General features: G+C 49.7%; 2 protein-coding genes across 7 annotated transcripts in view; both read left to right on the top strand.

The window, feature by feature from the left end:
- The window catches only part of LOC139047784 (ninein-like protein), a 529,102-nt gene extending 523,697 nt beyond the window's left edge, over nt 1-5,405 (top strand). For 4 of the 6 annotated variants that reach the window (XM_070521865.1, XM_070521864.1, XM_070521863.1 and 1 more), the window contains 2 exons: nt 1,015-1,166; nt 4,277-5,405. In XM_070521865.1, coding sequence (XP_070377966.1) covers nt 1,015-1,166; nt 4,277-4,510 — 386 coding nt within the window. In that variant the 3' untranslated portion in view covers nt 4,511-5,405. The remainder of the gene's footprint in view (nt 1-1,014; nt 1,167-4,276) is intronic. The other 2 variants (XM_070521862.1, XM_070521866.1) reach the window with 2 other exon arrangements.
- A 14,415-nt stretch (nt 5,406-19,820) lies between these two features.
- The window catches only part of LOC139047771 (ninein-like protein), a 354,545-nt gene continuing 351,140 nt past the window's right edge, over nt 19,821-23,225 (top strand). The window contains exon 1 of the mRNA XM_070521842.1: nt 19,821-19,897. The gene's annotated coding sequence lies outside the window, so the exon portion shown is untranslated. The remainder of the gene's footprint in view (nt 19,898-23,225) is intronic.

Raw genomic sequence — 23,225 nt, 5'->3', positions numbered from 1 at the left:
AAGGGATGAGATGTCTGTGTAACGATGTAACATTTCCTAAAATCTAGAATGCGACATCTTCACACTGCTGTAATATCGTTAACGTTGTAATGTTGTTCTGGCATCGCTGTGACGATCAGCTTTTAATAGGCTGCCGTCGCATTGTGTAACTCGTAGCGTGGGACTTGAGAGAGCGTCGGGCTCGTTCTCGCGTCACTGTAGGTGCATCATGCCTTAGCACTCTACGTTGCCTGGAACAGGCCGCGGTTCACGTTGCTCTCGCTCGCCGGCAATGTTCCCAACAAGGTGTGCCTATGTTCTTGTTCCGGCTGTGTTCACATTGTGTGCGGAAGAGCTGCTCATCGCGGAATCATTAAATTCAGCTGTGTACGGCCTCAACACCGCTGCACAGAACAGCCGATTCAGTGTGCACATGTGACACACCAGTCGTTATTATCAGGTTCCAGTCGCTTTACGTGTTTGTAGCATGTGCGACGCACTTCTAGTAAGAGGAGTTGGAAGATCGCGAGTCCGTCATTATTTTATTTGAAGCTGTTTTACGAAGGTTCATGCACGATGGCATTGAACTTTGCTATGCGCGGTTGAATCGAAGTTTCAACGACAGTGCCTGTTGTGCAGTTAACTCGCAGCGGCGTAGCATGTATGGAAATCGCTTTTTAAAGAAAGTGGTAGTGGTGTGTTGCGGCATATTGCGCTCACTGCACACTAAAGTACTGCAGTGTATGAAACACTGTGCGGCCCTGGCCTTCTCTGACCTCGCTGTGAGCGCAGCCTTTAACACCAGCTCTTTCGCAGCTCCCCTATGCCTGCATACTGAACAACGAGTGACAGCATCATAGTTTTATAACCGCTGCAGTCGTGTCACTAATATGTTAGTTGCTAACGCATGCCTTTCTTTTTTTTGCATCCATCCCCTCTTCCTCTGCCATTTCTCCCAATCCTTGCATTCGTTTTTTTTTTCTTTTCGCAACTCCCTCGCCCTTCGTCGAAACTGCCGTGGTCTTCGCGAAACAGAACAAAAACACATGATGGAGCGCTTGGAGTGCGAGCTTCAGCACAACGAGGAGCTGGAGCGGCTGCGGAAGCAGCATCAGCATCAACATCATCAGCATCAGCATCTGCAGCAGCAGCAGTCCGGGCCAGCTAGCCAACAGCAGCCATGCGAGGTTCGTAGCCGAGACGCCTTCGCCTGCCGCTTGGTCGCTTTCTTGTGGCGATGGTGGCTTCGGCCGCTGCTCTTCGTCTTCTGGATCGCGCTTGGCTTGGCTTTGCACGCCGCTTCCAGCACGCGCGGATTCTTCTGCGAACCGACCCGACCGCGTGGCGACTAGCGCCGACAGACAGACGTGTGCGAGAGCAAAAGCTCTTGCGAGGGGAGTAACACAGCTCAGAAAGCTCCCCCGAAGGGCTGCTGTTTTGCAGACACTGCTTTTAATACCGCCATGTTGCCAAGTTCGCCATCGTGTGCGCGTCAGTTCTGATTGGCTAGTGGGGTAGCTGCCCTTTCTCTTGACTTGATCAAACTGCAAAATATTGGTGAATTTTGACAGCACAGTAGGGTGCCACAGTGTATAATTCCTTGTGTGAATTCATTCACCAGTTAAGTCCCCCTCGATAACTTTGCGCTTCCTCAAGAACATTGGCTTTCTTTTTTTTTTACCCTACTACCCGGCATGCCTTTTTGCTAGTTTTAAACGCAGCGATCGACCAATCTTCGGACGCGAATGTGCTCTGTACTGTTTTCAATGTGTCGCATGTCATCTGTAAGCAATCTCACGAGTGTTCCTGAGGTGGCGAGTTCAACGTCGTGAAAACTCGCCGTGCCACCGTAGCAGGTGCATCAGACAATCGTCATCGTGAACGTTCTCGACACCTCTTCGGCTCCCGTTCTCACTCATACATCAATTGTAGAGCACGTTCATCATAGTCAGTCGGTCATATCCTCAGAATTTTAACACATCGTGGACGCAGTGTTCAATGCTACTCGAAGATGGACGCTCTTTCTCGGCGAGATTGATGGATGGATCATGCATGCACGATGTTCTTGCCCATTTAATTTTTAATACGGAACGTTTTACACTGTGTTCCTTTGTTTTCTTAACTTTTTTTTGCCTGCCATCTGCTGTTACTGCCAGTGTGCATCCTGCAATGAAATACTTGTAGTCCTGGCTTTTTAAAACATTAGCAAGCATATACTAGCAAGCCCAACACGTTTGTCACGCTTAATTGAGTGTTTGATACTAAATTTAGTTAGGTGAAAGCATCGTGCGAAAGTTAAGTGCAGTCTCCCACTTGAGGAAAAGTTTGTGTTGTCCATTTTAATTTGAAACTGCACACTTTGAGACTGCTAAATCCCTATTAAGTACTCTTATTGTTTTTAACTGTATTGAAGACTGTGCTGCCATCATATTTGCTCAATTCATATTGTGTGTATATCATCTGCACTCGGAAATATTGACGTAACAGATGTGTTTTACCTTGTATCACTTGATTCTATTTAATTTGTCATTGTCATTCAGAACTGCACATTTCTGGGTATAAAACAAAAAAACTAAGTATAAATGTAACCCATATAATCTGTATCCACTGGCTATTTCTAGTGATCGTCTTCAAAATTTCATTTGTGATCTATTCACGGTCACACTTTTAAATTTGCACTTGTCCAATACGTGGGGACTCCCCCGAACAACTGAATTTTACATGCAGAATTTTACGATTTTATCACAAGCCACTCAAGGCAGCGCTGTGTTTGTTTTCACTGTCAGCGAGAATGTTATTGAGTTTGCTTAATGCGCCAGCTGCTGTTCTCTTGTTTTCTCAACTTTAAGAACGCGAAGAAGTTCCAAGCTTGCTTGGCATGTGCGGAAAGATGAGTGCAAGGTGTTTAATGCGTGTGGTGTTGTAAGTCTGCACACGAATGAACTTGTATGATGCGCATATAGTGCCATTACAAAAAGACGCTGTTGCAAGTCTTTGTACCTGCAAGCTCGAAGATGGAGAGTGCAGGCTGGGTAACTGTTTCTATTGTCAGTGTTTGGGAAAATGTGCCGATGCGTAAGAGAATGACATCATACCCGAGTAGGCTTCACTTCAACGTATCCATTTACACTGGACAATACAGATGTCTTAACTATTTAGTCTCTGAATCACTTATTTCACAAGATCTCTCATTTTGCTTGGCTGAAACGTACAAGTTCGTGAAACATTCTAAGGTGTTCTAAACCAATCGTGGTTTCATTATCACCCTGGGATATCACTGTGACTGTGTGCTTGCAAAGTCAGCAGTCTGTTTCAACGTGACGTCATCTACTGGAAATAAAAAACGTATTGACATTAAAGAAAGAGAATACAAAAAAACATGTCTAGTGTTACTTAGCTTCTTGTCACCGCTAATTACCTTTTATCACAGCTCTGTTCAAGCAGCGATGCAAATGTTCACACAATAAAGCTTGCCACTATGAAGCAACCCAGCGCTGTGTTTTGAGCGAGTTTCTATGTGTAAGCATGCCGATGATCCACTTTAAACCCTGTGTGCAAGTAAACCTTGTGCTATTTTGTTGCTTTTTGTGTGTGTTTTGTGAAACTGGAATTCATTCTAACCGTGTCTTTCTTTGTTTTCCTTCTTTCTCTCCCTATTTTTCCTTCCTCGTCAATCGACAAAATCACTTCTGCCGACTCGACCGTGGATCATCGATCCTTCACATCGAACGCATCACGTCGCTATCCTTTTTCTGACCTGCTGCATGACCTGCATCACACTCTACGCGGCCTGCGGTCGCGGTGCTCTTGCAATCACTACTAAACAACTGCACGCTTAACTTGGCATGCACGCACCAACAACCAAACGAATTTTCTTTCACATTTCTTCTGAACTGAACGTCCCTGCCGTCCGGGAACCGGTGTTCTCACGTTGTTCCTTTCATCATCTGCCTTTCGTGGTGTCACTTTCTACGAATTTTTTTTTCTAACTTTCGTTCATCTTATATTGTATCCCAACCTCTCCTGTGCCGTTGCCCCTTATGCGGGTATCTCTTCTGCCGTTATCCCTGATGACGTTTTCTCTGACGCTGTCAACTTCCTCTTCATTTCTCACTAATGTTCCTGGGAATCTGCTGCGAAACGCGGTTCAAACCATTCGCCCGCTCCTCGAATTTCTCCCCGCTCGCTCACCCTCGCCCAATTGACTTCGGAACACGCTTCGAACCCGTCTCCTTGCTTGCACTCTAACCTTCTTGGGACCCTCTCGAAAAAAAAAAAACATCGAAAATCCTCTCAGCAGCAGCAGCAGCATCAGCCGAGTGCGGTCGGCCCGAGTAAGATCGACACCCTGCTCCGCGACCTGTACGTCGAGAACGCCCGACTGCTGCGCGCACTGCAGCGCGCCGAGGACGGCCGCCGACGAGCCGAGCACAACAGCACCCGGCTGCAGTACAAGTGCCGCGTGCTCAGCAAGCTGCTCACTGACGTCACGAGGGCCGCCGTCGACGGCTCCAGGGTGGCTTGCGCCTGAGCCCCTCCTCCTCCCACCACCACTCCGTTCTTTCGGAAGAAGAAAAACACTCCCCAACCGCTGTGCTCGTTACAGTTCTCACTTCGGGCGAAAGAAAAGGAAGAAGAACAGTACAAACTGCTGTTTGATCTTTTTTTTGCTTACCCGCCTCGCCGCCAGAGGGGGCCGGCGGCGTTAGCGATGTCGACGTTGGTGCCGATAGGCGTCGCCCGTTGTCAGAAACATCCAGTGATTGTCTGCGAGAATCGGTTGTGGCCGGCAACGTTGGTGGAGTCGACATTGTGTCATAAAGAAGTGTGCATGTGTTCGTGGTGCAGCGGACCTGAACTGTGAACTGTGTGTTCATTTTTTTTTTTGTTCTCGTTTCTCTCGCATTCTAATGCAGTAAAAAACTGTCGTGCCGAGACCACTGATGGTCGGAAACCTTCTTTCGGGAGTCTGTGAGCTACTGCTACATATAGTGTATTTGCCTTTTTGAAGAGCCTCGTGCTTTTTTTTTTCAACAGAATCGCGTATACCTAGGTATCAGCTGTACCTACGTTGGTGGCTTATCGGTAAAATGATATCTGTGCGTGACCTTGTGTTGCAGCCTGTGCAATCCACTCAGCACTTTGCGGAGTGATCCCACTCCCAGAGTGAGACGAGGGACCCTTGACCGTTCGTTCTTAGAACCGATCTCTAGAGTAGCTATTAACCTTGGTTGTTAAGGTGTCTCACACAGGTGTCTCAAACCACAGACACTGCTGGCTGCCTTCACACAAAAAACAGAGGCAGAAGAAGAATTGTACCATTCTTTTAAACTCTTTTTGTTTTTTTTTACATTAAACCTAGTTGCATCTCGACTCGTGGTTTTGAATTACAATGGTCTGCAACAAAGAGGATTTTTCATAGTGTCCATTGATATGTTGTTTAGTCGCATGTGTCCTGACCCAGTAAATCACGTTAAGAGTAAATTTCGAAGGCATTGTGCCCATATATTTCGGCACACAACTATAGAGGATGGATGTGCCATTGACGTCATGTCCTCTACATTCAACATCTGCTCGTCAAACTGCAACAGACGCTGCAGATGCTCGGACGTTTCTCAACAAAACCTCTACGCCAACTCCGAAAAACAATCTTGCGTTTGATTATAAAAAAATAGTTCTTTCATCGGTTCTAGGAAGTGTATACACTATTGAAACTCATTGCTGCGTGTACTTGTTTAACAAGAATTGCGACGGATGCATTGGCGATTGCTCTGATCTTACTGAGAGTGAGGTGTTATTGGAACCCTTGTTACAAGATGTTGAACTGTCTGCTCCCCTTAGGCCCAGGGCCCAAACTGTCGGTTCATCTGAGGTCAGGTCTCACCGATCACCAGGTGTCGTTTCACATGTGCGCATGTTATGTAGACAATTTCATCTAAATACCAGCTCCGATCTCGTTCACCCGTGTCTGATTGCCGTAAGCCCTTTGTGTCAATTTCTGCTGTACAAACCACGATAACGCCTTGAGCTTTCCCGTTTCCAGTGTTAGCTATTCGCGCACATTGTTTTCTCTTGACAAAACAGTGCCTCTTAGTCGCCGTTCCTTTTTTTGCTTTTTTTTGTTCCTCTTCTGTATTCTCTTGAGTGCCTCGTTCGAAAGCTGTGCGTTTGCCTTCTGGCTGCTATGCGGCGTTCTTTTGAGATGTCTTTTAGCAGAGGCAACTGCTTGACTTGACGCCGACTTACATCGCAAGGACGGCATCGTAGTCCACGCTGGGACGGATGTGTCTCCCATACTGAGCATTCAGGTGCACATGGGCGTCGTCTACACTTTGTGCGAGAGCTTACAACGGTGCAATACGCGTTTATACTAATGTATCGATATTAAACTTGACGTACCGGTGCTATCGATAACATCTCAAGAGAAGTGACGAAGAAGTGCCGAAACGGGAATATTCGTGGCAGTCTTGCAATTCAACATTGTAAGAAACCGTTTCAGTGTTACGAGCCTGTTTTGTACAAGCTTCGTGTTTTGGTAGTCTGGGCTCAAGCGGGAGATATATCAGCGTGATGTCCGTTATATGGGAGCTGTTGATCATATAGTGTATGCAGTTTTGGTGTAGCGGTTGCGTTGTTCTTTTACTGCACACAGCGGGGCGAGCTAAGCGGAGCGAACGCGGCATGCAATATGCGTGCGTGCGGAAATTTATCTGCATTGCACTTAGGATCATGGTTTAGAAAGGTCAGTGCGCCATTGTTGAATGTTTGTAGGTTTTTTATTTTAGCGCAGACTTTTCTAAAGGTTTAACGGCACCTTTACTATACCTGTAACGCTGTAATCTATAACGCTAATGCGCGCGCTAGATTTGTGGGGTACACGTTCTTTCCGCGCTCTTGAGCAGGTTCTAAACCACCCTTTTACGGAGCCCAGGTAACCTTGCCGAATTCCTCATCTCTGCTTTCGTCTTTTTGCCCTAATATAAGTTGTTGATGAACTTGGCGTATTGGTCAGACAATAAGCGTCCTATAAACTCTCTTGCGGCTTCTATCTCCTTTCTTTTTATGACCTAATTGGCAGACATGTTACGGTACCTATTGTTCCTCATCAAATGCGCCCGCACCATTGCAAATCTTGTTTCTTTTCTATCCTTTCTCTCTCTGTAACACTTTTTTCATTTTGCCGGGACTTCTAGAGTATCCGTCGCTTTAACGGAAAGGCATAGACCAATGGTCACTTAGTCAGACCTTTAAATCGCATTCATGTGTATAAAATTCACAAAAATCCTAGAGCGTGGGGTCAAAACTAAGACTAAACAGGTCGGTTGTGCATGTTTAAGCGTGTGGCACCAGGTATACGCCGTTCTGTATTGAACTTTGTTCACGTGGTGCGCAGTTACGGTGCTCTTAGAACTGCCTCTTGCTGGAGAAGTTGAGCATGTGTTTTGCTCTGCGTTTGCATGTTGTTCAACGTTCAAATTAGCTTCAATCGAACCCAACGTGCCTTGTTGCGAGTAGTTCGATGTCATTTAAATCAAAACGGAAGCTTTCCACGCACGCTGCTCTATATGTTAACTGTCTTTCTGATACAACTACAAGAGGTGCGGTAGCGCTCATGGGGAGCTACGGCGATCGGGAAGTGCTCTATTTTTTTTTGTCAGCAGCGGATTTTGATTCAGGATGTTCACCTTTACTTTTTTCGCTGCATTTCATATTTATTTTTCACAATTTTGAAAGTTAGCATTAGGGTTAAGACGTTCATAACGATGGCATGACTGACTCTACTGAAACACTGTAGCTCGCAACGCGTCATTGAAGGAGGTTGTTTGATGATCGCGAACCTCCGTCCCAAACGTTGCGTTGAAATTGTATAGGGCTTGTAAAGGCGCCAATAAAACTTTGTTGAATCGCGAAGGCTTTCTGTTCTTCTTATTGGTGCCAGTACATGCCAGGTAAGCCACGAAGTGCCACCATCGTTGCACTTGCCTTATTTATTGATTTTTCAAGATCGCTTGGAACATTGCGAATTTCCGCATTATTGGAGGGGTGGGTGAGGGGGGGGGGGTAGCTGGTTACTCGATAAACACGGGCACTACTTGCACGACAAAAGTTACGGAGGGGGGGGGGGGAGGGGAGGGGTGTAGCGTCGCGAAAATACGGAGTATATTATGAGCGGCAGACTATAGTGGAGGGCTTCGGGTTAATTTTGACCACGTGAGAAATATTTCTCACGTGGTCATCAGAAGCAGAACACGAGGATTTTGCGTTCTTCTGTCATCGCAATGCGGACGCCGCTAGCTGGATTCGAACTGTAGACCTTGCGCTCAGCAGCACAGAGCCATAGGCATTGAGCCCCCTTCCGCCACTCCACGTAGGTTTGCAAGACAAATCACTCCGTACTGTAGACTAAGTAAGGCAAGTTACACACTGCAGTTGACTAAGTAACATATCCTACTAAATGTCGCAATCCTGTGTTCTGCTGAATTGATCCTATTTCCGGCGCAAGTTACGGCGAGTGCCACCGTATGCCGTCAACTCTGCGACGGGTGAGCAGACGACACACGACCGCAATTTTGTCGTCTGCACTTTCCTCCACTTCTCTCGAACTATCGGAGTGCGAGCCTTAACCACGCAAGAAAAGCGCAGGTCGGCAGCTCAATGAACTTCATTTTCGAGTGGCTGGATCTTCCTTTCGCGCAGCATAACCGCTTTTAAGCCTGAAATTGAGAGGCAAGGATAATAGCGTCCCTTCCAGAAGCCTGAAGAGATGCCGGAGCAGACGAAGCAGTGAAAATAAAGGGGTACAAATGATACGAAAAGTGCGGGACAGAATTGGAGAAGAGGTCGCGTGGCTGTGAAAATAAGCCGCACTGGGCGCGTGTCCAACTTAATTTCCATGCAAATGAAGCGCTTCTGACCCCACTAAACACAAGCGTGGCTGGTTCTGGAAGTACTGGCGCACTGTGCAAAGTAAGTCACATGCACGGGTCGGGTTACTTTGGCTGGCGGAGACGAAACCTTTTTAAAGTGAGCCGACTTGGGCGGGCTTTCGAGCTTTCCCGCTTCTACTCTTCGTTTTGCCGGCCTCTGGTGAATTGCGTCAGAGAGACCGACCTGGGGTGCTATTCTGCACCAAGCAGAGTTTTTTTGTTGTTGTTCTTTTGTTTAAAACCTCCTTGAACTGGACGTAGTCCACAAGTTACTAGAGGAAACTCCGGCGCTATTGTGTGCTTCACGCATGATGGTTCACCTAGCTTTGGAATAGTGGAGATGGCACGTGGTTATAACCCCGTTGGGTTAGATGGGAACCACAATGACGGATGGGCCGATAAATGTGTAGTTGTACGTTCAGCTAACAGCTATTAACGCATACATTTCCCTAAATTTCGTCCGTTTTCCTTCAAACGACTTTGTTTATTTGCAGATTTATCATTTCCGACGAAGAACTGCGTCATAGGTGCAGCAGTTCCCATTGTTTGTTAATGTGCCCGGAGACTTACTGCCTCCATGCGTATGGAAAAACACGATTGCTTGTGAACGTAGGAGAATGTAATCAGTATGAGAAAAACTAGGCAGGTACACTTAAGGCTGCTGAAGTTTTAAGGAGTATCGCACCCCTAGGTTTCGCACCCCGGTGGCCCGGTTTCGATTCCCACCGAGGCCGAAATGTGCCAAATTTTCTTTTCAAAGCCGTCAATTTAATTTGTTTTACAGGAACCTCCCCGTGAAATTTTACTTCACTTCGAGCATTCTTTGACGTGCTTTTACTCCGTGCGCCATCGGTCATTTTTGGTACCATCGCTTGGTCACGTCGCCGACGACGACGCAAGACCTTCCCGTGATGGGGCTTATAAATCTTTCGCATTAATAACGCCACAACCACGGCTCAGTCCGCAAGTGCGGGAATTATACAAGTCCACCAGTCATTCACATGACAGCGGAACTGCCACGGCGCTAGCACCCTCACAGTAAGATTAGTAGAAAAACTCGATGGCGTCTTACGCTGTGTAGAACTCCACTTTGTTGGCGTTTTGAGCGAAGCAGACACAGCGTATAGCCTTAGCTTGTGGGCTCACAGTCCGTCTCCGCGCACGGCGTCGCCAAGTGGCCCCCGAGAAGTGGAGCCCCACGACGCGGCACGACGGCGCACGGCGATAGACCCACCGCAGGTTCGAGCACCGAGCCGAAAGACCTCCTGGACGGCTCTGGCCGTACGCATGGGCGCTCTCCCAGGAACACACGGCGTCCAGGACAGTTAAGGCGTTTATTGATCCCCAATGGCCAACATGTGCCAGACTGCACCCAAACACACGGAGTACACTCGGCGCCCGCGGTTCCCGATGGCGAGGAAGGCGGGGTACACGCCGCGTCGAACAATGGTTTACGCGCGCGGGCCGAAATGCGTTCGCAAACGCTACCTAGCGCTTCCCGTCACCGACAATGGTCTGCGACGGTTCGGACACGCAAAATGTGACGCACTGAGCACCTGCGACTACCGCAAGGGCGGAACGCAAAGCCACTCAGCAAGCCACACTTACGCAAGCTGACAAAGCACGTGAACGTCCCCAGGCCGGGGCGTTGGGGGACGCAAATAGCTGGTCGCTCACGTACCTTGCAGCTTGCCTCTCGTGACCGGCGCTCGCCCCTGTCGCAGCCCGACTCCCCCGCGCACGGCGATCGTCCCCAGTCGGGGCTTCTTCCCTACGTCACGCCCCACGACCCAATCGCAGGGCCGCGTAGCATGACGTCACGGGACGCGGCCGCGGCGCCCGGGGAAAACGGCGCGCGGTCGAGGGGTAGGCATTTGGGAGAGGTTTTCCTCGCAATGGCGAATAAGTCCGGAGCCTTAGGCACAGCAGCGACTGCGCCCCGGTAGACCGAAGGACTCCCACAAGCTATGTGCCAAGAGAAGAAGAAGAAGAAACTTTAGTAAAGAATAGTCCGGCAGTTCTTGATGTGGTGGCCTCAGGTGACGGCTCGAAGTTCTTGGACTCGAGCGGCATCTTCGGCTTGCCGGACGGCCCAGAGCTGGTCTGCCAGCTCTGAACTTCTGATAGCCGCCTCCCAGCGGCGGCGACGCCTACGGAGAAGGTCCCCGGCGGCTCCCGCATCCGGGGCGGCGTCGGGAAGAACGGAGCTCGAGCCTTCTACTCTGGCAACAGCCGCGATTATGGACGCGTCGCCAACGGAGCTGCTTTGATTACCGTTGTTGCCGGTACACTCCCAGAGCATGTGTCGCAGCGTTGCTCTGCGTCCGCATGTTTTACACGCGTCTGTTGGGTACAAACGCGGATAGCAGTGGTGTAAGATAGCGGGGCTAGGGTAGGTGTGTGTCTGGAGCAAGCGTAACGACACGGCCTCGTTCCTGTTCAGTTTATCGTGCGGTGGCGGGAATCTGCGTCTTTCGAGTCTGTAGTGTTGGGTGAGGTCTCTGAACGTGGTTAGGCGATCGCCCCACGCCCAGTGTGTTTCTTGTTGCTGTGTTTCTGTTGTAGTGTCCCGATCCGGCAGATCCGATGCCCCGCTCTCGGGGGCGGAGGCGGCCACATAATCAGCGGCGGCTCGGCGTGTGAGACCTCGAGCCGTGGCGTGGGCCGCCTCGTTTCCCGCTAGCGGAACATCGGTGTGTGCCGGGGTCCAGAGGAGGAAGACCGTAGAATTTTGGGGTTGCGAGGGCGATGACGAGTCGCCGTCGTCAGAAATTTGGAGTATGCGGGCCGCTTCCCGCGAGACACGACCGCGCGCGAAGCCGCGGATTGCCGCCTGCGAGTCGCTGATCACGATCGCAGCGTTCGGCACCGCGACGAGAGCTAGGGCTATCGCGGCTTCTTCGGCCGCTTCCGTGTGTCCCGTGGTCACCGTGGCGCTCGCGAGGCACCTACCCGAGCGGTCTACAACCGCTATCGCGTGCGCGCTTCTCCCTCCTCCATATCGCGCCGCGTCTACGTACACCGCCTCGTTGCTGTTACCAAACTTCTTCTCAAGGTCGCTTGCTCGTTTGTTGCGTCTCCCGGCGTGGTGCGTCGGGTGCATGTTCTTGGGAAGCGGCGGGATGATCAGGCGGTCGCGAACAGAGGCGGGAACCGCCATCTTTTCTCCATGCTGAGTGTGGTACGCGATGCTGAGCGACTCGAGGATGCATCGACCTGCCTTTGACCTGGATAATCGTTCGTATTGCGCAATGTCGTGCGCCTCGATTAACTCGTTGAGAGAGTTGTGAACTCCGAGCTCTAGAAACTTGTCGGTGCTCGCGTTGAGTGGAACGCCGACCGCCCTCTTGAAAGCCTTTCGGATCATGCATTCGACTTTGTTTTTTTCGGACCCGATCCACCTCAGGTAGGGGGCAACATACGTTATGCGGCTTATCGCGTACGCCTGCACGAGACGGATCGCGCACTCTTCACGCATACCATTGCGTCTGTTCGTGATGCGACGCAAGAGTCGGATGGTGTCATCTACCGAACGACGAAGTATTCGCACCGTCTCTCCGTTATGGCCGTTTGCCTGCGGGTGTAACCCTAGGATTCTAATTTTCTCTACGTGCGGTACGGGAGTACCATCTGCCAATGTAATGCGTATTTTGGAATATTCCCGTTCCTGTTCGCGCAGGGTTTTACGACCTCTCCTTGTGGGTTTGTAGAGTAAGAGTTCGGACTTGGTAGCCGAGCACTCGAGGCCCGTTCCACGCAAGTAATTCTGAACCGCATCTACTCCTGCCTGTAGCGTTCGCTCGACGTGACCGTCTCATCCCCCTCCGGGAACCCAGAGGGTGATGTCATCCGCGTAGAGACTGTGATGTAATCCTTCTATTTCTGTTAATTTCTCGGGTAGACCAAGTAGAACTAAATTAAAGAGTAATGGTGATATGACGGATCCTTGCGGCGTGCCGCACGGACCCGTCTGAAATTCCGGTGATTCCTCGTCACCGACGACGACGCATGCGCGCCTGCCCGTGAGGAAGTCTCTAACGTAATTATACATTCTTTGGCCTAGTCCTAATGTTCTAATTGTTTTTAAGATCGCTTCGTGCTTAACACTGTCAAAGGCCTTTTTAATATCTAAGCCTAGAATTGCCTTAGTGGAGCTGGTAGTGTCGTCTACGATCTGGTGTTTAAGTTGAAGCAATACGTCCTGTGCGGAGAGGTTGCGGCGGAATCCTAGCATGGTGTGCGGGAACGCGTCATGATCTTCGAGAAAGTCGGTCACGCGGGTGAGAACTGCGTGTTCCATGACTTTGCCGACGCAAGACGTAAGCGAAATCGGTCTTAGATTATCGAGCGTAACTTGCTTGCCAGGTTTAGGAATCATGATAACGCGGGCCCGTTTCCACGCTTCGGGAAGGGAACCCTCTCGCCAGCACTCATTGACGTAGGCCGCGAGTCGGGAGATTGACTCGTCGTCTAGGTTTCGGAGAGTCTTGTTGGTAACCCGGTCCGGGCCGGGCGCCGATCGAGTGTTGAGTTCGACCAGGACTAACCGAATTTCCGATTCGCTAAATTCCGCGTCCAGTTTCTTGTTTGTGACGCCGTCGTACTCAGCGTACTGGATGCTTTCGGCTTTCTTAAAGTAACGGTCACGTATGGCGTCAAGGAAGTTATCGCCTTTATAATCTCTTAGGAGTCTACGAGTCTTGTGGCCTTGAGCGGCCCGAGTCTCCTCCGGATCTAATAGGTGTCTAAAAAGGCGCCAAGCGCTCGCCCCGGTCATCTGCCTCTCGAGGCCGTTGCACGTGTCTTCCCATTGTGCCCTGCATACCTGAAGTGCGTGTTCTTCGATGTCTCTGTCTAACTGCGCTATGCGTTTGCGCAACGCCTTATTATGTCTTTGGCATTTCCATCTCTTTAGGAGGGCTCGCTTTGCTTCCCACATGTGTAGGAGCCTGCTGTCAATTATTTCGAGGTTCGCCTCGGGCGGAACCTCGCTCGTTGCTGCACCTACGTCCCTTCTGAGCGTCTCGGTCCACTCGTCTATGTCCGTAATCGGCTTATCGCCTCGCCCCGCTTCTTTTCGTTTCTTGCGGAACGTGTCCCACTTCACGAGCTTGCGCTTACGACCTTTGCCCTCAGGGTAAGTACCACGACCGCTCGGGCCCGTGCCTATCGTTATCTCGATCAGCGCATGGTCGCTCCCCAAATCTTCCTGCGTGTTTTGCCAGCGCGCTGTTGTTACATTTGAAACAAACGCAAGGTCTGGTAACGTATCGGCACTCACGCTGTTCCCTCTGCGTGTAGGATCGGCGGGATTCGCGATCAGTGCAAGCCTTTGGTCTTGCGAGTCTTCCCAAAGGTGTTTGCCCTTGGGTGTTTCTCGGGTGTAGCCCCAGGCTCCGTGGGGCGCGTTAAAGTCGCCCGCAACAAGTAGAGGCTCGCCGCCGGAAGCCGCGCGTGCGGCCCGCAGTAGGTCCCCGAATCTGTGCTGCAGTGTGGGTTTACTATACACGTTAAGGACGAATAGTCCTCGGCCGCTCTTAGGGATCAATTCTACGAACACGTGAGGGATGTTTACGCAGGCAAGTTCTCGCTGCGCCACAGTGACATTACGCCGAACGAGCACGGCGGCGACCGGCAACGGGCGTGGCGGGGGAGACGGCCGGCGCGGCACCATCGCCCCCGGCCCAGCGCCGCCCGCCACGCGGGGTGTAGCCCGTTTCCTTCTTTGCCTGCTCTCCGTCGCGGTCGCGTCTATGGCTTTGTAGCCAGCTAGTTTAACCGGATGGTTTGTCTCCTGTAAAAGGATCACGTCTGGTTTTGTCTCGCGGCTGCGTATGAATTGCTGGAGATTCCCCCGCTTCCTCCTGTAGCCCCGGCAGTTCCACTGCCAGATTGTGTATTGTTGTTTCCCAGTGTTAGTGTGCTTCGTTGCGTGTGTAGCCATGGTGATGCCTGTATTTAATTTAACCCGTATTTAAGAGAGAAAAAAAAAAGACTTGAGGAAAGCGGCACGATACCGAAGGCGTCTGCATGCAGTCTGCACGCTGTCGCTCGTGACTCAAAGGAAAGACTGGAAACTGGCGCGCATGCGCAAGTGCTCTCGTTCGTACTGCGTGATTTGACGCTGTGTGAATTAACTATAGTTGGCGTTGACACGTGCGATATATGTGCGCAATCGAAGCGTACAACGGTTAGAGCGTTCGGGCCGCTGTGCTTGTAATCGGACGTCAGATTCCACCATAGGATGCCTGAATTTTCACAGTGAAGCTGTGTATGGCTAGCGGATTCGTCCGTCCCCCCACCTGTCGCCTGTACGCCGAAAACTCCTCCGGCGCAGCCCCATGCGCATGCGCAAAAAAAAGAGAGAAGGATAGAGGTACGCGATTGCCTAGCCAGTGGTGACGCCGCTGCTCTCCGTCGCAGCCGAGCGCGCGCGCAGCAGTTACTCTCCAGCTCCGAAATGGGTAGAACACACGTCAGACGTGCTCCCGAGGAGGAGGCAGCTTTCGATCAGCAAGGCCGCGAGCAGAATCGGGAACGAGCTCGTCTACGACGAGCCGGTGCTGCAGCGCGGGCACAAGAACAGGCACGTGTATTTGAGCGCAAGATGCAACTGCGTGCCGAGGATCCGCCAGCCTAGCAAGCCGTCGTTTCACGAACCGTTGGGATTAACCCAGTGATAAACGCCGGGGCTGCGCGTTTCAGCTTCGCTAGTTAACCATCTGTACCGAGTGCCTGGGTGGTTCTTTTTTTCTTTTTACTGAAGAGAGGCCGAAACAACGCTAAACGGGAGAATAGAACGACAGAAAGCTGAGCTAGTTGGTAGGTGTGTAGGTGTGTAGGTTCCCGCTAAACGGAAACCTACACACCTACCGCGAAGTGCCTGTATAGGGTGGGCCAAAGAACGCTTCGCATTAAAATCGCCTTACGCCTCTTGTTATCACGCAGTTTTACCGTCGCGACGCCGTTTCCCACCTGGCTCCGGCCGAGCGCGCGTGTAGTCCGATTCGCGGCCTATCCGACACCGCACTTATTCCGAGAATCGCCGCGGGCCCGGCCGTTCAGCCCAGCGCTTAATGCATTCGCACCGTCCGTCCTCCTCTCCCTCGCGTCTCCTCTCAACGTCTGCACGTCGCCCGAGGCGATCCTTGTTTGCAGCGCGGCGCGTTCGCCGTGCAGGCTGCCGGCCACTCGGCTCGGACGTGGCGGATCCCTCATTTGCATAGAAAGGCTCGCTGCCCATGGTGTGCCACTTGCAGACGGCCCCCGCCCGACTGGGCTCCCGAGACGGACCGACGCTGGCTGCTCAGACGGCTGTCCCCGCTTGCTTTCAAAGGCTGCTCGCGCTAGACTGGGGTGCCCGTGGTATATATACGAATAGGAGAGGGTGGTGGGGAAGGGGTGTTTGCGGGTCTTTGGATATGGCGCTGTTGAGGCGGCAACGCATTCGAGGTCGTTTATTCCCTCGGCTTCCAGACGGCGTGCCCAAGTCGAGCGTCGTCTGTTGGTTAAAGCCACTCTAACCAGAAGTGCCAAATGAGTTGAGGCTGCTTAAGTAATCTTTCCGAAGGTGCAATTTCGTTAATTTATGCGGTCAACTAATAGTGTATAAAGTGAAGGACGAACTACCGTCGTTTGATTTTTGGGATGAAAACTCGTTGCGGGTACGTCACTGTCACGTCACGATTTGTTATAGCTACAGTGGCTACAGTGGGCAAACAGACACGGTATAAACGACAGGGGAAAAGACAAGCGCGTGCGTTTGACCCTGTTATTCGTTCACCGTATGTTTCCGTACTGTATATAGTCTCTTTCAAAATGGCTTACGAACAAGCTCGCCATTATGCCTTGTTAATGGCGCTAGTTAACTAACAGTACATAGTAAGCTCCATGGAGTCAAGTGCTCAAGGAAAGCTATCAGTGCAAACTGATCAAGAATTATTTATAACTGCATTTGTGTGAATCGCGGTCTAAGAGGACAGTTACTCGACGAGAAAATATTGCAAACTTCTTTTTTTTTAAATTTCGAGACGGAACCTTATCACCAGCACGTGAACGTGACGGCACGAATTTCAAAGCATTCTTGGGCGAATCGGGTCGCCATGGTGTGGTATCCAAGTATCTTGCTCATTTACAATAGACTATGTAGGCTCATATCAATTGAAACTGTAGACCAATATCTCTAACAAGAGTCTGTTGCAATACTTTGGAGCATATACTATGTTCGGGTATTTTTCATCACCTTCGAAGCAGTAACTTCTTTGTAAGGTTCGGGATCGAATCCCGGCCACGGCGGCCGCATTTCGATGGGGGCGAAATGCGAAAACACCCGTGTACTTAGATTTAGGTGCACGTTAAAGAACCCCAGGTGGTCTAAATTTCCGGAGTCCTCCACTACGGCGTGCCTCATAATCAGAAAGTGGTTTTGGCACGTAAAACCCCATATATTATTATTATTCTTTGTAAGGTTACCAACATGGTTTTAGGGCGGGGCATTCTTGCACCACGCAACTAATTGAATTTGCTCATGATGTCTTCAAATCGTTTCACCCATTGTACATTATTAGATTTTCAAAAAGCATTCGATAAAGTTTCTCGCGTATTCTATTGCATAAACTGTCCTTCCTCGGATTACCTGCAAACATACTTCTATGGCTCCAGAACTGCTTTCTGGAAGTCTCCAAGAAAGTTAGGATTCGCGGAATCGAATCTACAACAATTTTTGTGTCTTCATGGGTCCCTCAAGGGTGTGCTCGGGCCAGTGCCTATTCTTTATATTCTATATTCTATAGGCATCGTCTTAACGTTAAAAACCAAGCTTGACGAAGATGACCATGTCGTATATAGAGTAATTAATAACGACTCCGATAAGTTGACGTTACCAGCTGACCTTGCACATTTGGTGCAACACACAGTTAGTGTCTTTGATCACAGCTAAATGCTAACGCAGCAGCTTTTCTTGTAAACGCGCATCACTTGCAGCCGAATGTCATTTGAATAATGAGCATATCCCACGAATGACTCAAGCAAAATATTTAGGTGTAACCTTTTCATCAGACCTAACTTGGAATCGCCACATAGAAGCAATAACTTTCAAAGCTGCATGCACTCTGAACTTCATCCGCAGAAATTTCAGATGTGCGCTTCAAGACGTAAAAGAAAGCTCATGTTTATCCAATATTCGGCCTATTCTTGAGTATTCGTGCACTGTGTGGGACCCGCCGTAGAGGTTCCCACAATATTTACGAGAGGGACCCCTGACGCTTCGATCGTTCGGCCACCATGGTAATGATGGGGGTAATACATGGATTTGTCTGATCTCCGCGCTTGGGGTTTCAGACTTTCTTGTGGCTTCGTTTATTAGGTTACACCTGGGCGCAAATGGCCCTAAATTTTGAAGCAATTTAACTTTTTTAAATGCCGAAGGTAGTAAGACTTTTTGCAAGCACGCATAATCGATGCGGTTCGCAGTGCTTCCACTTGTCCATGCGTCCGTCGCAAAGTGGTTTCAGTATCGGGCTTGTGCGCTAGAGGTCCTGTGCTCGAATCCTGCCGTCGGACAATTTTAATAAAGTTTATTTAACTGTATATGACGCGGTACTTTCTTTAAAAAATCATTGATTTGCAAAGTTACGTAGCCCTTTAAACCCCGAAGGATCGCACCGCTCCCTTTGTCACCCGTAATTTCAGATTTCCTAGCGGCATCGCCGAAATAGAAAGCTAGAAATAGAAAGCTCGCTTGGCTGGGGAATGCCGACACGAACTGTCGTCGCACCGAAAGTCGGTCAAGGCTTTGTTGACCTTTTTACGTGGCAGTCGCCTACTAGAAAGACAATAATGATCCCGTTCCGTGCCTTTTGATTTTTTTCCTCGCTTTTATTTTTGTCACGCCCTTCTTTCCGTCTTCCCTTCCTCTTGTGCAGGGTAGCAAACCGATTGTTTTATCTCTGGTTAACCTTCCTGCCCTTCTCTCATTTGCATCTCTCTCTCTCGCTTGGTTGGTCTAACCTTTAATTGCTAGGGAAAGTTGCCCGCATTACTGCCGTAAGAAAGTACCCCACTACTTTGGATTACCGGCCTACACATCTAGTCACCGTGACCACTTATTTAAGGAAATAGGTCCACGTACAGTCTACCGCTTCTTTAACAGTACCACCATAGAGAAAGACATTGTACTGCGCCATGCTCGACTGGCCGGCCCTCCAGCGCCTTCTAACCGCGCGAAGGGACGAGATCAGCAAGAATAGCGCATGCGCACCAAGTTCACTGGCAGCCGTTATCTCCGGTAAGCACGAGCAGCTTGCACCGAGTTAATCGTGGCAGGGGCTGTGTCGTGCCTACAGTATTAAAACAGCCTAGCAGACGAAACTTACGCTTCCAGTGAACTTGGTGCGCATGCGCTGTATACTCTTGCTGCAGATGTCGTCGCGTCGCGCTGTCGATCAGAAGGCGCTGACCGGCCGGCCAGTCGGGGATGGCGCAGTAGTATTAAAGGATCGGTAGACTGTACGTCCGTCTTCGTCGAATTTTTTTTTCTTTCGGTGTTCTGTCAAGCATTGGAGTGTCCTTTCGCCTGAAGCCATATGGAGGTGATGTGTGAAGAACGGTTGCCCGAAGTTGTGCGCCTGCACGTATAGACCCCTCCCGGCCTACGTCACGACGAGTCGGTTATGTGGTCTTCAGGTACACGCGGATGTGCTTCGTGGGCAAAAAAAAAAAAAAGCACGTCGCACGCGCGTTGGCACCCGCTGACAGCTTCACGTAGCAAGTGTGTTCCTTCCATTTTGTTTTTGTGCGCGAAGTCCTCATGCCTGCGACTTGTTGCGTGGTTGGATGCGTAAATCGCACGAGAAAAGAAAATCGGCAGGATTGACTTTGTTTTATTTCCCAAGAAATTGAGAAGTGGCGAAAAACCTGGACGATGGCAATGCGCCGCGACATATGGCAGCCGTCGGACGCCGACAGAATCTGCGGAGTTCACTTCATCGCTGGTAAGTGCAGTTCTCTGGTGGCCGGCATTGCACGCTGACGAGGAGAAATGCAACCGTTTCCATCGTAGTTTGGAACGGAAACGCCTCTTTGGTGGGCAGCTTATGCTCTCTTCAAGTTGCACTTGACGCGTGGTTACGCGGTTTCTTATTCAGAAAAGAGTCACATGTAAGCATGTTACCCTTCTGGCGCGCATCGAATTTCACGGATGGTGTTCTGTGCGCGTGCGGCTGCATGGCTGCGCAGGTCGCCGGACCGCAAGTTCGGCCAACACTTCGGATTGTTTTCCCATCCATCCGCGAAGATATTATCAGAGTACTGTTCGCGGCACAAGCGAAGAGCCTCTCCACGTATCGCTCACGGGCAGCTTCTCAGATCTAACTCACGTGATCGGACAAAATGCATCGCATCGGACGTCATCGCAGCCATGGCGCGATGGAGGTGTTTTGCGTGCCCGCCAGCTCCTTGTACGCGTCCAGTGCTTCGCTTCGTGTCATGGCCGTGATGTCACGCTATTTACGAAAGGGAGAGGTCAGTTGAACGGTCGCGTTTGTGTCATCTGCTCGAGCTAGTGTAGTAATATTTTTTTACAGCGAAGCCAGGGTGTCTACCAACCGGGAAAACTGGGAATACTCAGGGATTTTGAGTAGTCTGGAAAAAGTCAGGGAAAACTCAGGGAATGTGGGCCTCTATCACGGAAAATTAGCGGCAATTTTATTGAAAGGGTCGAATGTCGCGGTAATGCTGGCTCGAGTAGCAGACAAGAATCGTAATGAATCGTCTTTGACGTCCTGTCGTTGGCAGGAGGAGTTGCCAGTGTACAGTCAACGAGCGACTTTCCGGATTCCCGATAATTTGGACGGCTTCGCGGCGCCACCTCGTACCCCATAGTGTCAACGTATCAGAACGTGTGAAATTTCCGACGCAAGAACTCCTTGCCGTCTGATTTTCCGGACGTTTTGCCGCGACCGCAGGTCCGAAACGGCATTAATCAAAGGCACCACCGCTGCCGTTTTGATTACTTCGCCGCCTCGAACCGGCACTCTCGCACGCAGATCCGCTGGCACCCGTTGCCGCCACTGCGGCAACGCTAGGCCTAGCTGCTTCGACGTTCGCTATGAAGCTTCTTGCCATTGGGTGCCGAACTTGTTATTGAAACAATTCGCTGCTGTCAGCAATGGCACGGACTCCACCTTTGTGGTCCTCGCGATTGGCTTAGAAACTTGGAAAACACGGTGCGTTGCATAATGCTGGTTCGTGAAAGTCAGCTTCGCCTCTGTAAAGAATGGTACTCGGTAAAGCTTACGGAAAACTATTGCAGTGAAGCATAACAAGCGTGGGAAGGGGATATTGCCACGGAATACAGTATGTATATCTTAATTATACACGCGGGCACCCGGCATTTCCTGTCACAGTACGAGCACAGGTATGCCTAATATGTGTACCGACAGGCCTTCAGGGCGTTTTCGAAAGTTTCTGTGGCGGTTTGAGCCCCTAAGGGCAGTAAATGACACGCATTTATTTTTTTCTAACTGGCCGATTTTTCGGACATTCTCGCGGCCCCTAGGGAGCTCGAAAAATCGCTCGTGGACTGTGCAACTGATCAAGATGCTTGAAATGGTCCTTGGGGCGAACGAGTGGCGGAAGGCGGACAAGAACAGAAGTGACCTACGCATTGAGGAATAAACGAGAAAGGAAGCTTGTTGCCGCCGTTTTGAAAGAGCTTAAGCTCAAAAAGTAATGTTTTGGCTGATGCCGAGATGCAGGTGTCCCTCATCCAAACCAAAATACACCCTTTGAAGCAGTGCACCACAACATTTGGGCGTCGTGCGCGGGCTGAGAGTATGTCAGGACTGTTGAGGTTGACTTACGAGCTGTTGAGAGAGAATCTCAATTGTGACAGAGTTCAGGCCTCATCCCACTGAGGTTGCTATCAGTTGATAGAAATAGCTCATGTTAGAAAATTTTTGCCTTTGTATGCATCTCCTTTTTATTTGTATTCGATAATCCGACCCTATTTGCAATTATTTTCGAAGACACTTTATTTGCTGTGCACTTTACTAACCCCTGCCTTCTATTCTCTTTTTGAATAACATAAACACTGCTACTTAGTATTCAAATTGGATTATGTTGCTTTTTTTTCATGAGCTTACTAGAGAGTGACAGCATCAGGCGATATGGTTTCAGCCCGTCTTGATATAAAACATAGTTCTGCATCACTCAGGGAAATTTGCAATGTCACTCGGGGAAAACCTGGAAAACTCAGGGAATTTGGAAATGTCAACTTGGTAGACACCCTGGAAGCTGTAAAGGGCTGCTGTCCCCACTGTCGTACCCGCGTCTAGAAAAAAAGAACTATCATCATCTGCTTCGGCTCTGGCGTCGTCGACGTCGTCTGCCACAGTTCGCTCGTTGGCGCCTCTCGGCGCTACCGCACGAACGTGGTCGTGCCACTTCTCCTGCGTTCGTCGTCGTCATCATTAATTAAGAAACGCAATGACGTAATCAATAATCGAGAAAGACTAATCGAGAATAATCGAGAAATCGAGAAATAATCGAGAAAGGAACCGTCGGGACTTACCCAGTGATAAACACCGGGGCCGGTCGTTTCAGCTACGCTGGTTAAACATCCGTACGGAGTGCTTGGGCTGATAGTTTTTTTTTATTTGCTTTGTTATATGCTATCTTATAGGCAGCTCTCGTGTGCCGTTATGCATGGTGTTCCAAGCGACCAATCTGACGCTTGCGTTCGTTACTGTTTTTCTTTTTTGTTGTTCTTAGTCATGCGCTCTCCATTGAACCGCAGCCTTTGACTTCGCTATTCTAGCGCGATTTGTTCATTCTTTGTATCGTTACCCGCCTTCAACCTCCTGTGAGGCATACTGGCGAATGTAGGTATCGAAATAAACAAGTAAGTAAATAAGTAAGTAAATAAATCTAGCCCACCTTTCAGAATCAGAATTTATTGTTAGAAGTTGGTTAACTTTACAAGTATTCAGTAGGCAGAAGCAGTTCCCCTTCTTAAAAACTGTATTGGGACCTCGTGTACAAGAACGATTATGATAGTTAACATCTCAACGCAAAAGTAGCATATAATGAGGTAGTATACAAGCAACAAGAAATGAATCTTAGCGAAGCAAAATACAGAATTGATTACAAATAATAACAAGGTATAGCGTATCTCATGGTAGCAAGAAAAACTATATGGGAAGAAAATTCCAGTAATTTATTTACAAGAACAAAAACAAACAAAAAAGGGGAGAAAGCAAAAAAAAAACGCCTACAGTAAACTTTCTCATTAGTCTGTCAACAATAAATGCATTTTTAGTT

The sequence above is a fragment of the Dermacentor albipictus genome, chromosome 7 (genome assembly GCF_038994185.2).
Source record: "Dermacentor albipictus isolate Rhodes 1998 colony chromosome 7, USDA_Dalb.pri_finalv2, whole genome shotgun sequence".
NCBI classification, from domain to species: domain Eukaryota; kingdom Metazoa; phylum Arthropoda; class Arachnida; order Ixodida; family Ixodidae; genus Dermacentor; species Dermacentor albipictus.
Note: the sequence above shows the minus strand (reverse complement) of the source record. Positions and strands in the feature narration are given on the sequence as shown.